Source organism: Tenrec ecaudatus, chromosome 3, assembly GCF_050624435.1.
Source record: "Tenrec ecaudatus isolate mTenEca1 chromosome 3, mTenEca1.hap1, whole genome shotgun sequence".
Lineage (NCBI taxonomy): Eukaryota > Metazoa > Chordata > Mammalia > Afrosoricida > Tenrecidae > Tenrec > Tenrec ecaudatus.
The window spans coordinates 136,939,069-136,953,794 of record NC_134532.1 but is presented as its reverse complement, the minus strand read 5'-3'; the positions used below and the strand labels follow the sequence as shown (position 1 = coordinate 136,953,794).

At 37.4% G+C, this 14,726-nt stretch overlaps 1 protein-coding gene across 2 annotated transcripts in view; it reads right to left on the bottom strand.

Annotated features, from left to right (window-relative positions):
- The window catches only part of MAPK10 (mitogen-activated protein kinase 10), a 360,072-nt gene that overhangs the window by 61,644 nt on the left and 283,702 nt on the right, over positions 1-14,726 (bottom strand). For both annotated transcript variants that reach the window (XM_075544072.1, XM_075544071.1), the window contains one exon: positions 3,130-3,312. In XM_075544072.1, the coding sequence (XP_075400187.1) occupies positions 3,130-3,312 (183 nt within the window). The remainder of the gene's footprint in view (positions 1-3,129; positions 3,313-14,726) is intronic.

Sequence of the window (14,726 nt, the reverse complement as noted above, 5' to 3'; positions counted from 1 at the left end):
ATTTAAAAGAACAACATAGTTGCAGTTGTTCCACATGAATTAAAGAGATGAAGAAAAGCTCCATAGCCTTGGATCTGGTGTCTGAGGCGTTGTCTTGGATCTGGTGTCTGAGGCGTTGTCTTGGATCTGGTGTCTGAGGCGTTGTCTTGGATCTGGTGTCTGAGGCATTGTCTTGGATCTGGTATCTGAGGCGTTGTCTTGGATCTGGTATCTGAGGTGGTGTCTTGGATCTGGTGTCTGAGGCGGTGTCTTGGATCTGGTATCTGAGGTGGTGTCTTGGATCTCGTATCTGAGGTGGTGTCTTGGATCTGGTGTCTGAGGTGGTGTCTTGGATCTGGTATCTGAGGCGGTGTCTTGGATCTGGTGTCTGAGGTGGTGTCTTAGATCTGGTGTCTGAGGCGTTGTTTGGCAGGGGCTGTCATTCTCATCAAATCAGTTAATCAGAATTGTCATTATCTTGTTATTAACAGCCACTGACCTCCCACCCCAGGAGGCAGGCAGGGAGTAGGGACTGCACAGGGTTGGTGACACCAACAGAACCCTCAATAGCATTTTTGTGTTGTTTCAACAGAAACATAATTTTATGAAAATATTCCTAGAGTTATAACAACAAAAAACATATTTTGTAAACCCAGATATCAATATTTCCACAATCCAATCCAATGGCATCTCAAATTTTGTGGTTTTGACTGCATGCACTATAAGCATACGCTGTGAGTTTTGTTATTATCCGTGTTTATATAGTTGCTGATGTTTTCTAATTTTTCTCATGATTTTGTTGCATCTATGGTGGTAAATAGCATCTATAAACCTATATCAATAAAGTCTTTTGATAATGAGGTGGTAATTAAAGGAAAAAATGAGGAAAATTAAAAAGGTTTTTCCTCGGTTATTAATAGCATACTTTATTACTAATGTAATTCAATATAGAAAAAATTTATAAAACAATGTTGTTGCTAGTAGTCATATTCTAAAAGAAATGCTATCTTTAAACAATTAGAGTTAGAATTATTAAAGCTTTTATGATTGATCGTAAACACTACTAGGAACTCTGTATGGTCTAGTTCATAGAGTGGGGTTGGGGTTTGACACCATGAGTTAACACACTGGGTGATACCAATCCTACTGAGACCATTGTACATGAGAAGTATTTTCAGAGGAAGGAATTACTTTGGACTGATTTGTCAATAAGCTACACAAAGACATAAATTTGGTTAAATCTCTGCTTAAAGTATTTAGCTCTTCTTCAGTCTGCATATAGACAATGTTATCTTAAAGGCAGTACATTTTACAATAATTTAGTTCATTGACATTCAGAGATTCCTTAGAAAAAACTGAATTTCTGTTTCATTTAAATTTATCTTAACTACACCTCTCCATCAAGCATTCACTATCTTGTTATCTGGCATTTAGCAATTATGACAATGGTAAAAATATTTATTAGTTATTTTGCACATTAATGGTGTACACCTGGCAATGACAGTGCTGTGGTGTGACCCAAGAGTAATGCTGGCTGAGATGGTTACGATTGTGTGTCAAGGTGGCTGGGCCACAAATCTCAGTGGGTTGACAGTGATGTAATGATGTAGTCTTCCAGCACTTTGTGATCTGATGTGGTCATCCTCCAGCTTTACACGATGCGGACTTTCATAGAGTGAACTGAGTTTTGCAACCTATTCATGTCAATAAATGGGTATATTTATGTAGATAGGCAGAAATTGTTGCTAATTAATTTCGAATTGAAATGTGGTGGGGGGCGGAAATTTCAAAAGCACATTTTCTAACTTTTCTTTGATGCTATATAAATACAATTTAAATAATAAAAACAATGATTATTATATTCCTTAGGTAACTATAAATATTAGTATTTTATGGAATACAGAAAATGAACATATTCTCCATGAAAATGAAGCACAGTTCTAAATTAATGATAAATCATTTTATTAATCCTTCCAATAAATTATAAGGTAGTCAACTCTCTATCTTCATTTGTGATAGAAGGTAGAGAAGAATTAGATAACTTGTACAAGATCATATAGAATTTAAAGAACAGAAGTGGGATTTGAACCCAGATAGGGAGAAAAATAATATTTGTTTCAAAATAAGATTCCTGCAAAGGCCTTAACTAATAATAAAACCCTCAATGCCAATGAGTCAATGCTGACTCATAGCGACCCGATGGGACAGGGTAGAACTGCCTCTGAGTTTCCAAGACTGTCATGTTTACGGGAGTAGAAAACCCCATCTCTCTCCCTCTCTCTCAAAGTGGCTGCTGGTTTTGAACTGCCATCCTGAGGCTAGCAGACCAACACGTAACTACCACGCCACCAGGGCTCCTGTATTAAGAAAGTTAGAATGTTATTACTTATACGTTTCCTAATGTATTCCGTGTTTCCAACTCTGTGTCTGAGCCATTCTTATCCCCATGATGTGGATGACAAAACCTCAAATTTGTTGCTCAAATTAATTACTGTAGAAGTTGATACGGAAAGAATTTCTTGTTAATGGAGCGCTTATAAGGAATATAAACTGTGTGCATGAAACCTCATTTACCACTCTCAGTTGCAAAGATGGTGTTCAAGGTGTGAGAAAATATAAATTAAAGAAAATGCAGGTGTCTGAAACCCCTACATGTCACAATTCAAAACTCGCTAGGAAAATACTTTTCATCTAATAAAAATTGAAATGGGGATCTCAATATACAACACATTCATCTTTTAGAATTACATTTCAAAAGTATTTTGAGATTCTAAATAGCAAACAAAGCGGTTGCTGTCAAATCCGTCTGAATCATGTGCTGTTTCAGAGCTAAACCCATGAAATAGTTAAACAGACAACCCTAAAATCTGCAATCACAGCCCTTGTAAAGGACACTTGTAAGACAATCTTTCCTTAATTAGAGGGAGCTCAAGTAAAAGAGAGCGCTCTGCATTGTTTACATTAAAAAATCATTTTATTGGGGCTCTTAGAGCTCTTATCACAATCCATCCACCCACTCATCGTGTCAAGCACATTTGTACATATGTTGCCATCATCATTTTCAAAACATTTGCTTTTTACTTGAGCCCAGCTCCTAATTCCCCCTGCCCCCATCTCCCACATAGTGGTCTTGAGTTGTCTCAGGCATACCTTTGAGTTTATTGTGCTCAGAGTCCGCTGGGAAGAGGGAATCTGGAAAGAGCTTGGGGAAGGTGAGTCCTGCATACTTGGGGCGATTTTCAACATAGTTTCTCACTGTGGGTTGCAATTTCTTCATGAATTCTGGGCATGGAGTTCCTAGTTGCTCAATTACCTTATTCCACTGGTCAATATCTGAGAAATAAACAGTTAAGGGAAAAAAGAAGCAGCACCGAGCACTAGCTCTTGCTATAAGTAGCCTTCTCAGAAGCCCGAGGAGCCATCAACACAACTGGGATTTCAGTAAGCAGCAAAGGACAATTTAAACAACAATAACAACAACAAAAACATAAACAGGATAGTCTACCAATGAATCCACTTGGACTTGAAATATGCTTTTGGAAAATATGCAGTTTGGGGGACTAGCATTATTTAACAAAATAGAATATTATGAAGTAGCCTTTGGGCTGTAAAGATGAAAAGATATTCAATTAATATGAAGACCATTTATTATACTGAGATTGGCTTCTAAGTTATTTTAAATAGAAAAATATGCTAGATGTATAATCATGACATTTTAATCATTATGTTACCCAACCATTCATCTTTTGAATGTGGTAAGTACACAAATATTCTTAAATTATTCATTTACATTTGTCCTAAATTACCTTTATTCAGTAGTAAACTGATTGCTTTTCTCTGTCTCTACCATATAGGAAATTTTATAGGTCTTCTAACACATAAGCTTACAGGAGATCAACATAATTTTGACAGTAAAATAATATTAATTCCAGCAAAGCTTTAAGTTGTTTTATTTGTCAACGAAGTCACGGCCATGCGTTCATATCTACTGTTCTTACTTATAACAGTAGCATCTTGTATCTCTAATTTCTGTTCTCAATGAGAGATAGCGAACACACAGACATTCAGTTGGAAACAAAAGGTTTCTATGCACATACACATGTTTCTGATGGGTCTCCTTGTCACGTGCCAGGGCAAGATGCGGGTTCAGAAAGCCTTCTTGAACTCGCTCCCATGGGCTGAGTGCCGTTTCCATGTTCTGTTTGTTCGTTTTCACTATTCAGCCATCTCTTTCAGCTTTAAGTCATCAAATTCATTTAGTAACAAATCTGTGACAGCTCAGGGCCTTTACCATAATATTGCTTAATTATTGTTTGAAAATATTTCATTATAACTCTTTGGATAGGTCAGATCGGCAAAGATGGATAGTCTTGGCCGAATAATAATGGACTGTAGTTCAAAGAAATAACATAAATCCAAAGCACAAAGGAAAGTAGGAAGCTCATTGGATGCCGTTAAAATCACGTCGGTCCCCACATGGCTCCTTTTCAGTCTGGCTGAAGTGGCTGACATGGAAAGCGCGTGTGGTCACAGACAGTCAGGAAGCGAGGAGAGTGTGCGAAAGGTGGATATCCACCTTTTACAGGGCAACAGTATTTTTAAAAGGATGCATTTTAATAAAATTCCATTTAAGTTCCTACTTGCATCAGAATCATTAGGAAAAAAAACTTTGAGTATGTAAGATTAGACTTGAAAATTAGAAAAATAAATCGTGTTATACTGTTAATAGGTTAGCAATATACCATTCAGACATAATTACAGATAAAACAATATACTTAAGTAACACAAATGCTCACTGCTGCGTGTTATTAAAAGTAGCTTGCATTCTAATACAGTTAGTTTTTATTTTATTGAATCATGAGTCAAACTTCCGCAGAATTCTAAAGCCACGTGGTGTAACACTGAAAGTGGGAACAAAGGAGCTATCGGATTTTCTGTGAAGAAGCCATTTAACAAATTTGGCAGGCAAACAGCAACCTCGGACATTGTCTTAATTCTAGTGATGCGTAGATGTAGCAAAAGCATTTCCCAGGAATGAACTGATTGCTTTTAAGTAAAGTTCCCTAAACAATTCCCTGGTATTTTTATAGCAATCTTTGAGAAGGACAAAATATTCTGGCATATGTTAAATAAGAGCATTTAAATATTTCTTTATATGTGTTCTCAATGGAGTCTATAGTTTTTTAAAAATAATTAAATCATTTTATTGGGGGCTTGCACAACTCTTATCACAATCCACACATACATTCTTTGTCTCAAGCACTTTTGTACATTTGTTGCCCTCATCCTTCTCAAAACATTTGCTTTCTACTTGAGCCCTTGGTATAGCTCCTCAAATTCCCTTTCCCTCCCTGCATCCCTTCTCTCATGAACACTTCATAATTTATAAATTATTACTATTTTCTCATGTCTTACACAGTCCGATGTCTCTCTTCATCCACTTTTCTGTTATCCATCCCCCAGGGAGGGGGTTATATGTTGATCCTTATTAACGGTTCCCCCTTTCTATCCCACCTTCTCTCTATCTTCCCGGTATCAACACTCTCACCACTGGTCCTGAAGGGATCATCTGTCCTGGATTTCCTGGGCTTCCAGTTCCTAGCTGAACCAGTGTACATCCTCTGATTCAGCCAGATTTGTGTGGTAGAATTGGGATCATGCTAGCAAGGGGGAGGAAGCATTCAAGAACTAGAGGAAAACTGTATGTTTCATCATTGCTACCCTGGACCCTGACTGGCTTGTCTATATTTTCAGTTACTTTTTTTTTAACCTGAGATTTCTTTTTAGCTGGGACTCACTCTGGCGGTACTTAATGTATTAACGGCTTATAGACAGAAAGGAGGCAAGCATCCTTTTTTGTCAATGAAATGGCAATGTCATACTGCAAATATGTGGTACGGCCACACTTCAAAGTTGTGCCTATCTTTGACCCAATCCCCTTCAAGTGGAAGTGTAGATGGCAGCGTATATGAGTACGTTATAGCTGCTCAGAGGACCGTCACGTGAATGACTCTGTCCGTAACAATCCTTGTTACAACGTGCCTTTTCTTAATCATTGTAAATAACCAAATATACACCAAAATTGAAAATCAAAATTCTTGACTTCATGTCCAGTGCTTGTTCTAAGTGCTTCCAAAAGGAGAGAGCAGATTTGGAATTGGTGTGGGAGAAAATTATTTTAATTTGATCATAAAACTGGTGGTTATGTTTTATCACAGGTAATTTCTTTAATGAATGCCTCCAAACTGCTCCCTTAGCCAATATATTTACACAAGCAATTAATTGTATAAATTGCCTAAGGATAAGATGATGCATTTTTATAAAATAAAATAAGAAGATCAGATATCCTCAATGGTTTAATTTTTTTAATTTGATATAATGACTATATTTAAAATATAAACATGGTGGGGGATTTCTACAAACTGCCCACATTATTTTTCTAGAGATTTATTTACTATGTGACACGTACAAGTCATCACTTTTACACTCTGCAGAATAAGGACCTGAATTTGTACAGGCACTAGCCCTGTTCTGTTTCCCCAAAGGTTACAAGTGTATTTATTTTTATATTTTTGATCTATAGTTCAGAAATTATTATCCTTTCTATAAATTAGAAAAATAGTATTTAGTTAAAATAAAACAGTAATAATAAATAGGAAGTACTTAGCAATTTCTTCATCTAGTTGTAAATTTACTACATAAAAAAATAGCTGCATTGCAAAAGTTTGATTTTGTAAGTTTGATGACCATATATAATAAACAAATATGAGTGATATGAGCTCTTTAATCAATAGTATTACAACAAGAAAGTAGCACAAAGTAAATATGGATAAAATAAAAGTATAAGATTCAAAATTGTGTTTCTTCAGTGCTATGGAATTTCTTTTGATTCATACAAAAGGTATTGATTGAATTTTTCCCCTTCCAAAAATATGTGTCATAAACCCTAAACTCCATGGTGTGTTTATAAAATCATATGGGTATAAGCTGTCTTGGTTACAGCAATGAGATAGAATTAGTAGGGAATGTGTCTTAAATCTGTCGTTTTTGAGGTTTGAAAGAGATGAAAAGAGTAAAAGAAGCAAAGATGGTGCAAGATGGATACCACCCACCTGAATTTCACCAAAAAACCACCTGAATTTCACCAAAAAAACACCTGAATTTCACCCCAAAAAACACCTGAATTTCACCCCAAAAGACCAGGAAGCAAGCTGAAGAGACCAGGACTTCCCTCAGAGTCTACAGAGAATGAAAACTTTCTCTACAATCACACCCTGAAATCAGATCTGCTTCCTTCCTTGTGAGGAAGTCAATTTCTATTTCCTAATGCCATTCACTTGTGCTCTTTATTCTAACACACTGGACCACTCAGCCAGCAGTCCCAGGGAGAGAGTACAACTAATCCACAGCCTTTTCTTGGCTGGAATTCATTAAGTATGCAAATCGTCGGGTCTTTCTAAATTGGTGAGTGGATTGTAATCAGCAATCTTTAATTTAGTCATCTAGTGCTTAACTTTTGTGCCACCAAGTTTCCTTTGATTGAAAATTATTCAAGCTAATTTTCTTCATTAACTAAGAACTTATTTTTAAAGCACCCCTCTTAATTTAACTGCCTTGGTGGGGGGAATAGGTTGAAGTAAGTCACATGCTGCCTTGACCTTTCGGTGTAACAAATAGGCTACTCCTTGTAGGGTATGTTTGCATCATAGTAATGAAGATAATGTATCCTATGAATACTTGTCCTCAGCTTTTAATGCCTCATTTCTATGTGCCATTTGCATCTTTTTAGAAATGCTTCTCCCATCATTGACCTGACTCTTTCACAGTTTCTGACTGATTTCCTACTCTGCCTTAGGATTTATTTTCAAGCTTTTGTAAAACAAATTCTCACATTTATTTGCAAATTAAAAGTATGAGTAATGCCTCCAACTTCTTAGGAATATTCTTAAAAATAACTTTTCCCAGTTACAATGTCTAAATAAGATAGCTCCAGAAATGATGTAGATAATTTTATGTCAACTCGAAGATACATACAAGTGTAGGGTGGCATCCAACATATCAATCAGGTCAGAGCCAGATGGTGCCTCCTTGGGGGCATTGTCTTCTCATGAGCTGGGCCTTGGGACTTCCCCCACCCCACCCCCTCCCTTCATCTCTCTGCTACTGAACCTGAGAGCTGCATGAGCCCAGTCATGCTTCCACTGACCTTAGATCCAGGTGAGTTTGCATCCACCGGCCTGAGGGCTTCCTGCGTTTTAAATCATTGCATGTGTCTGGGTGACTCTGAAGAGGGACTTCTGGACTAGTCCTGGACTTAGGGCCTTGAGTGGTACTGGGCTGGGATGTTTTCTTGATAGCTAATTACTTCTTGATATCAAGCTCTTTCTTTATGTGAGTGCCCCTGGGTTTGTTCCCCAGTCAACTTGCTCAAACACAATGACTTCGCCTTGCAAACCGACCAGCTGCCCGGGCACAGTGCTGTTCATGATTATGTGACTTCACTTCAGTCCATACCAAAACCAAACTCACTGCCAAGGAGTGAATTCGGATGCATAGCAACCCTACAGAGCAGGAGAGAACTGCCCCTGTGGGTTTCTGAGCCTATAACTCTTTATGGGAGTAGAAAGCTTCATCTTTCTCTGTAGAACCATGGGCGGTATTGAACTGCTGACCTTGCAGGTAGGAGCCCAACAAGTAACCACTGTGCCACCAGTGCTCCCTCAAGTATAAAATGCTCCCTTACTGATACCTGTATGGATGTGCAAACTGCAGTGACGTTACACATGGCATGCCGCTGAGAAACGCGAGCTAGGCATTCCAATATAAACCCACGCCTCTCAAACTTGAATATTCATTGTCAACCTATAAAACTTTATTTTTTTCTCTTCACCACATTTCCATATTTCTATGTCCATATAGCTGAGTTAAGGCCAACTTGATATTATATAAAACACCAGTAATAACATTGATCCACATGGCCCCTGAGTTATATACTAAGAAATACGGGTGTAGAATATATAACATTCTCTTGGGATTCACTAAGTCTAAATTTAAGAATAGGGTACTAATAGATTACAGTGTTATGATATAAGATATAATAGCTTTAGATTCATCAAAAGATTGTTCCATGTCTGTTTATTTGGAAAACTGTATGGATCATTCTTCACCTAACAATATTTAAGGAGGGAATCATTTATAACTTTTCCCCTGTCCATCTGCAACTTTCCTGAATAGAAGATGGGAAATTATATTCAATGACAAATGGAGGAGTTCTGCCCAATGATATCTCAAACAAAACGCTCACGGCCATTAAGTCAAGTATGACTCCTAGCGGCCCTGCAAGGACAGAGTAGAACTACCCTCCTGGGTTTCTGAGACTGAAAATCTGTACAAGAGTAGAAGCCCTCAGCTTTCTCCTGTGGAGCATCAGACTGCTGTTTTGAACTGCTGACCTTTCAGTTAGCAGCCCAACATGTAACCCACTATGCCAAAAGGGCTCCCTTCAACACCATCTAAAAAGAATCAAATTCACATGATAGCATTACCTATTGAGTATACTCATGGAACATATTAAAGCTTTCCAACATAAAGTTCAAAATATTTTACTACTCAGTACAGTAATTAGATTTTATATCATTGAAATAACTCTTAAAATAAATTTTACTTTTAAATACAATTAAAAATATCAGGTTAGAAATGCATATACATCTAAAACATTCTGGCTAAAGATGTGTATAGTTATTTTCCCTCTGAAATACTTTTTATTCTTTTGACTTAAAAATGTTCCTTTCTAAAGTATATCCCTCACATTTTAGTGGCATGAAATATACATAAGTGACTTAATGTACTGGCATCTTATATATAGATAAGTGGCTTAATAACTAGCATCTTTCATTATAAATGAGCAAAAGAAAATGAAATACTATACACCAAAATTCTTCAAAAACCCAAAGCTGACAAATTGAGTAAAAGGATATTTGTTCACTCGCAGCAGATTGCTATTGGGCTTTCACAGGAAATGTGATAAATGAAGGCTGGTATTTGAAGCACAGTGCATGCAGTTTTTCACTCACTCACTCACTCACTCACTCACTCACTCACTCCATGGAGTAGTTTGCAGATTCCTAGGGACCCCATAGGACAGGGTAGAACTGCACCCAGGGGTTTCTGAGATTGTAACTCTTCACAGGAGTAGAAAGTCTCATCTTTCTCTCAGAGCAGCTAGTGGTTTTGAACTGCTGAGCTCATGGCTAGCAGTCGAATGCATAGCCTTGTACACTACCAAGATAGCACTGACTTATCAAAAGAAATTCTCTGCTTAGTACACTCTATTTCTTCTTATAAGTATGTTTATTATCATAATGTATGACATATATTTACTTACAAATCAAAATGGAGAGGTATTTCACCTATAAACAAATAGAATACTCTTTAGTATGTATTGCAGTGGTTTAATTTCCTATTGAGCGCTAATATTTGGAGTTGTTTATTTGCATAGATTCCTTATTAGGATTTGTACTTAGCTTTGTGTTTTTAATACTTATTCTTTTTTCCCCTCTTTTTAAGAGAATTCATCACAAATTATACAGTAGTCAGGTCTCAAAGTGCTGGCTGTAACTCTATCTGCATGCGTTAGCACTTTGAAACCGGGAAGGTCTTGGAAATAAATTGATCTGACCTACCATTTTACAGTTGATATTATCAAGGTTCCTTAAAAACTAGTAAATAAAAGTACTTTAAGCAAAGTCCTAACTACCATAAATAGGCAATTCTGTGTAAGGGAAATTGTATTGTCCTGATCCCCAAAGACCTTCAAATCCACTTCTGTCAAGTTAATTCCAACTCAGTGCAACCCTCCCAGGGAGAGAAGAACAACTCAGCAGGGGTTCCAAGGCTGGGAATCTGTATCACAGCAGGTTGCCTCTCTTTCTCCCACAGAGCAGTTGGTTGGCGCAACTGCCAAATTTTGTTTATCGTCTTGGTATTTAATTCATTATATCACCAAGGATTGTTGTGTTGTCACAAAGTGATGCAAATTATTAACTATCCTGGGTGCTAACAGAAAGTTGGAATTTTAAGTCCACCCAATGGTGACTTGGCCTCCTGAAAACCAGCCATCAACACCACCACTGCTCTCCTCTGACAGTCACCATCAGTCCATACTGACTCTTAGCTGTCTATATTTTTGATGGTAGTAACACTGTTCTCTGTCCTATGACAACATAGCTGAAAGTTTACATCCCTTTCTTGGTTTAAAACTACATTAAAGTACGGTTAAGAAGAGACAATCAACTTTATAGAAGGTCAAGGGAACATGCCTCTAAAGTAGACTTAAAGAAAATTTAAATGTTTAAACTTAAAAGGTGAAAATTAGGCAATCCCTGCCCATCTAGCATTTTCATCTTTCTTGCCCCATAACTTTATCTCTTTCTGATATATTGCTCCATTAATAATTTTACTGTGTATTTCTTCTTAGTAAAATGAAAATTTCATGATGGCAAGGGTCGTTGTCAGTTTTGTTTATTCAAATATCCTAGGGGGCTGGGGTGGGCTACGCATATAGTAGGTGTTTAATAAGTGTTTTGGAATAAAAGTTTGTTTGAATAGTGCAGCCTGAATTTTATGAGGAGATAATGTAAGGATAAAGAGAAAATTGTCAGAGAAATGATAGTTGAGAAACTCCAATAATTCAGAATAGAAAGGGATCAACAAAACATAGTGAATCTCAAGGTGAGAAGATAAAAAGGAGTCCATACCATGCCATACCAAAAAAAAATGTTAATCACCAGGGACCAAAGGAAAAATTTCTAAAGGTAGTCAGAAAAAAAAGGTGGGTAAATTATAACTTAATCAACTTTTTGACATCAAGCAAAGGTCTGATTCATCAGAAACTATAATATTTCCAGACACACTTTAGAAAACAATCTTTGCAGAGAGGAACACATCCTGGTCCATCAAACGCTGAGGATGATATTCCCACTCAGAGCAGCCAAAGCACAGGGAGGACCATAGGGCAGACCCCATAACTAGACACATTGTCTCCTCACTGACCCATAGTGCTATGGGGGACAACACTGGAGACACAGTGAGGGAATTGCACCCGATCTGGCCCCAACACCCTGAGGCAAAAAACTAAGGGCATGCAACAGAACAGCAAGGGGAACAGAGCAACAACGTCCCAGGGAATACCAAAAATAGACTTTGGGGCCAGGACATGGCACCACATCATACTTGACCAGAACACACTCCTAAAGTTCAACAAACAGATCTTGAACTGCTTACACACTTTTTTCTTTTTTGTCGTTGTTTTTTGTTGTTGGTGTTGTTATTGTTTCGTTTTCTTTTGTTGCTTTGTTTTTGTGCATATTGTTGTCTCTGCAGGTATATCTAGATAAGATAGGTGGGATAAACAATGTGGAGGAGAAAACAACTGGACCAACGGTTCCAGGGGGATATGGGAGAGGGAAAGGTGGGGGAAAGGAAGTGACGTTAACAAACCCAGGGACAAGGGAACAACAAGTGATCCAAAATTGGTGGTGAGGAGGGTATAGGAGGCCTGGTAGGGCTTGATCAAGGAATTACTGAAACCTAAATGAAGGCTCAACATAATAGTGGGACATGAGAAAAATAAAAGGAAATAGAAGAAAGAACTAGGATGCAAAAGGCATTTATAGAGCTCTAAATACAGGCATGTACATATGTAAATATACTTATATATGATGATGGGAAAATAGATCTATGTGCATATATTTATAGGTTTAGTAGCAGATAGACATTCGACCTCTACTCATGAAGTTCCTCAATGCAAGAACACTTTGTTCTATTAAAATGGCATTCCATGATGCTCACTTTCCAGACTTAATCACCAAAGACAGAGCGGGTACATAAGCCAATATGGTGAAGAAAGCTGATGGTGCCCAGCTATCAAAAGATATAGTATCTGGGGTCTTAAAGACTTGAAAATAAGCAAGCGGCCATCTAGCTCAGATGCAACAAAGCACACATGGAAGAAGCACACCAGTCTGCGTTATCATGAAGTACTAATAGGATCAGGTATCAGGCATCAAAGAACAGAAAATCATATCATTGTGAATGAGGAGGGGTATGTATGGAGACCCAAAGTCCATCTGTAGGCAACTGGACATCCCCTTACGGAAGGCTAGAGGGAAGGAGACAAGCCAGCCAGGATGCAATACAACACAATGAAACATACAACTTTACTCTAGTTCTTTAACGTTTCCTCCCGCCCCCTCTCCTCCCACTGTCATGATCCCAATTCTACCTTAAAAATCTGGCTAGATTAGAGCAAGTACACTGGTACAGATCAGAGCTAGGAACACAGGGAATCCAGGACAGATAAACCCCTCAGGACCAATAATGAGAGTAGTGATACCAGGAAGGTAAGGGGATTGGTGGGGGGGGGGGAGAAATGGAGAAATGGGGAACAGATCACAATGATTTATATATAAGCCCCTCCCAGGGGGATGGACAACAGAAAAGTGGGTGAAGAGAGACATTGGACAGTGTAAGACATGAAAAAATAATATTTCATAAATTATCAAGGGTTCATGAGGGAGGGATGGTGGGGGAAGGAGGGGAAAAATGAGGAGCTGATACCAAGGACTTAAGTAGAAAGAAAATGTTTGGAGAATGATGAGGGCAACAAATGTACAAAAGTACTTAACACGATGGCTATATGTATGGATTGTGGTAAGAGTTGTACAAGCCACCAACAAAATGCTTTGAGAAAAAAAAAAAGAAAGAAAACAATCTTAACCTCTGAAAAAATGACAAATGTGTTCACCATAAAAGAATTTCAGAATGATATCAGTGTCAAAACATCAAGTACTGAAAGGAAATCAAACTTGATACTACGACATTAGTATCATTATCTATAAATGATTATAATGCACAAATTGATAAATGAAACACAAGCACTTGCTGGCAGAATTGGGTTCTAAAAATGTTAAATTACACATAATAAATCAGTTATAGATATCTATTTTGATTTTTCTCTCAAAATAAAATATTGAATAAAACAATCATGTTAATTTGCAGGTGAAAAGCATTATCAATTAAACACCCACATTGAACTTTGAAAATATCAAAAAGCACAAATTTAACAAATCAATACTATTTTAATTTGGCGTAGGGGAGTGCACTGGAATGATGCAGAGAGGCTGTAAAAGCAGGTATCTACATTTTATACTGCATTGGACAAAAAGTTTAATTGCCAGGCGACATTTACTAATTTTTTTGTGCCTGAAAAAGGGGAGTTAGGCCAAAGAAGTTTAGAAATCTATGTGTTAGGCGAAAACTCAGAAAAGAAGAAGAACAATAACAATTAGAAAGCAATAACAAAAGCCTAAGAATGATGTGGGGGGAAAATTAGGAGGGAAATCTTAATGTGTGATAAGAATTCCAGAACAGGGAGAGACAAAAAAAAAAGTATACAGAAAACTGTAAAAAATTTCTTTAAAGACAAGTCTCTGATATTATGAAAGATAAGAAAACGTGTATTTAAGAAACGCAAGGAGCCCCACACAAAATAGAATCTCTAAAAGAAAATTACAAAGTCATATCATTCATTATCAAACTTTCCCAAACAAAAGACTAAGAAAGAAGCTTGGAAATACCCAAGGAAAAACAAAAAGCCATCTACAAAGGAAAACCAGTAAGAATAAGCTCTGACTTCTGGACAACCACGCACAAGCAAGAAAAGAATGGACCCGCGCCTGTCAAACTCT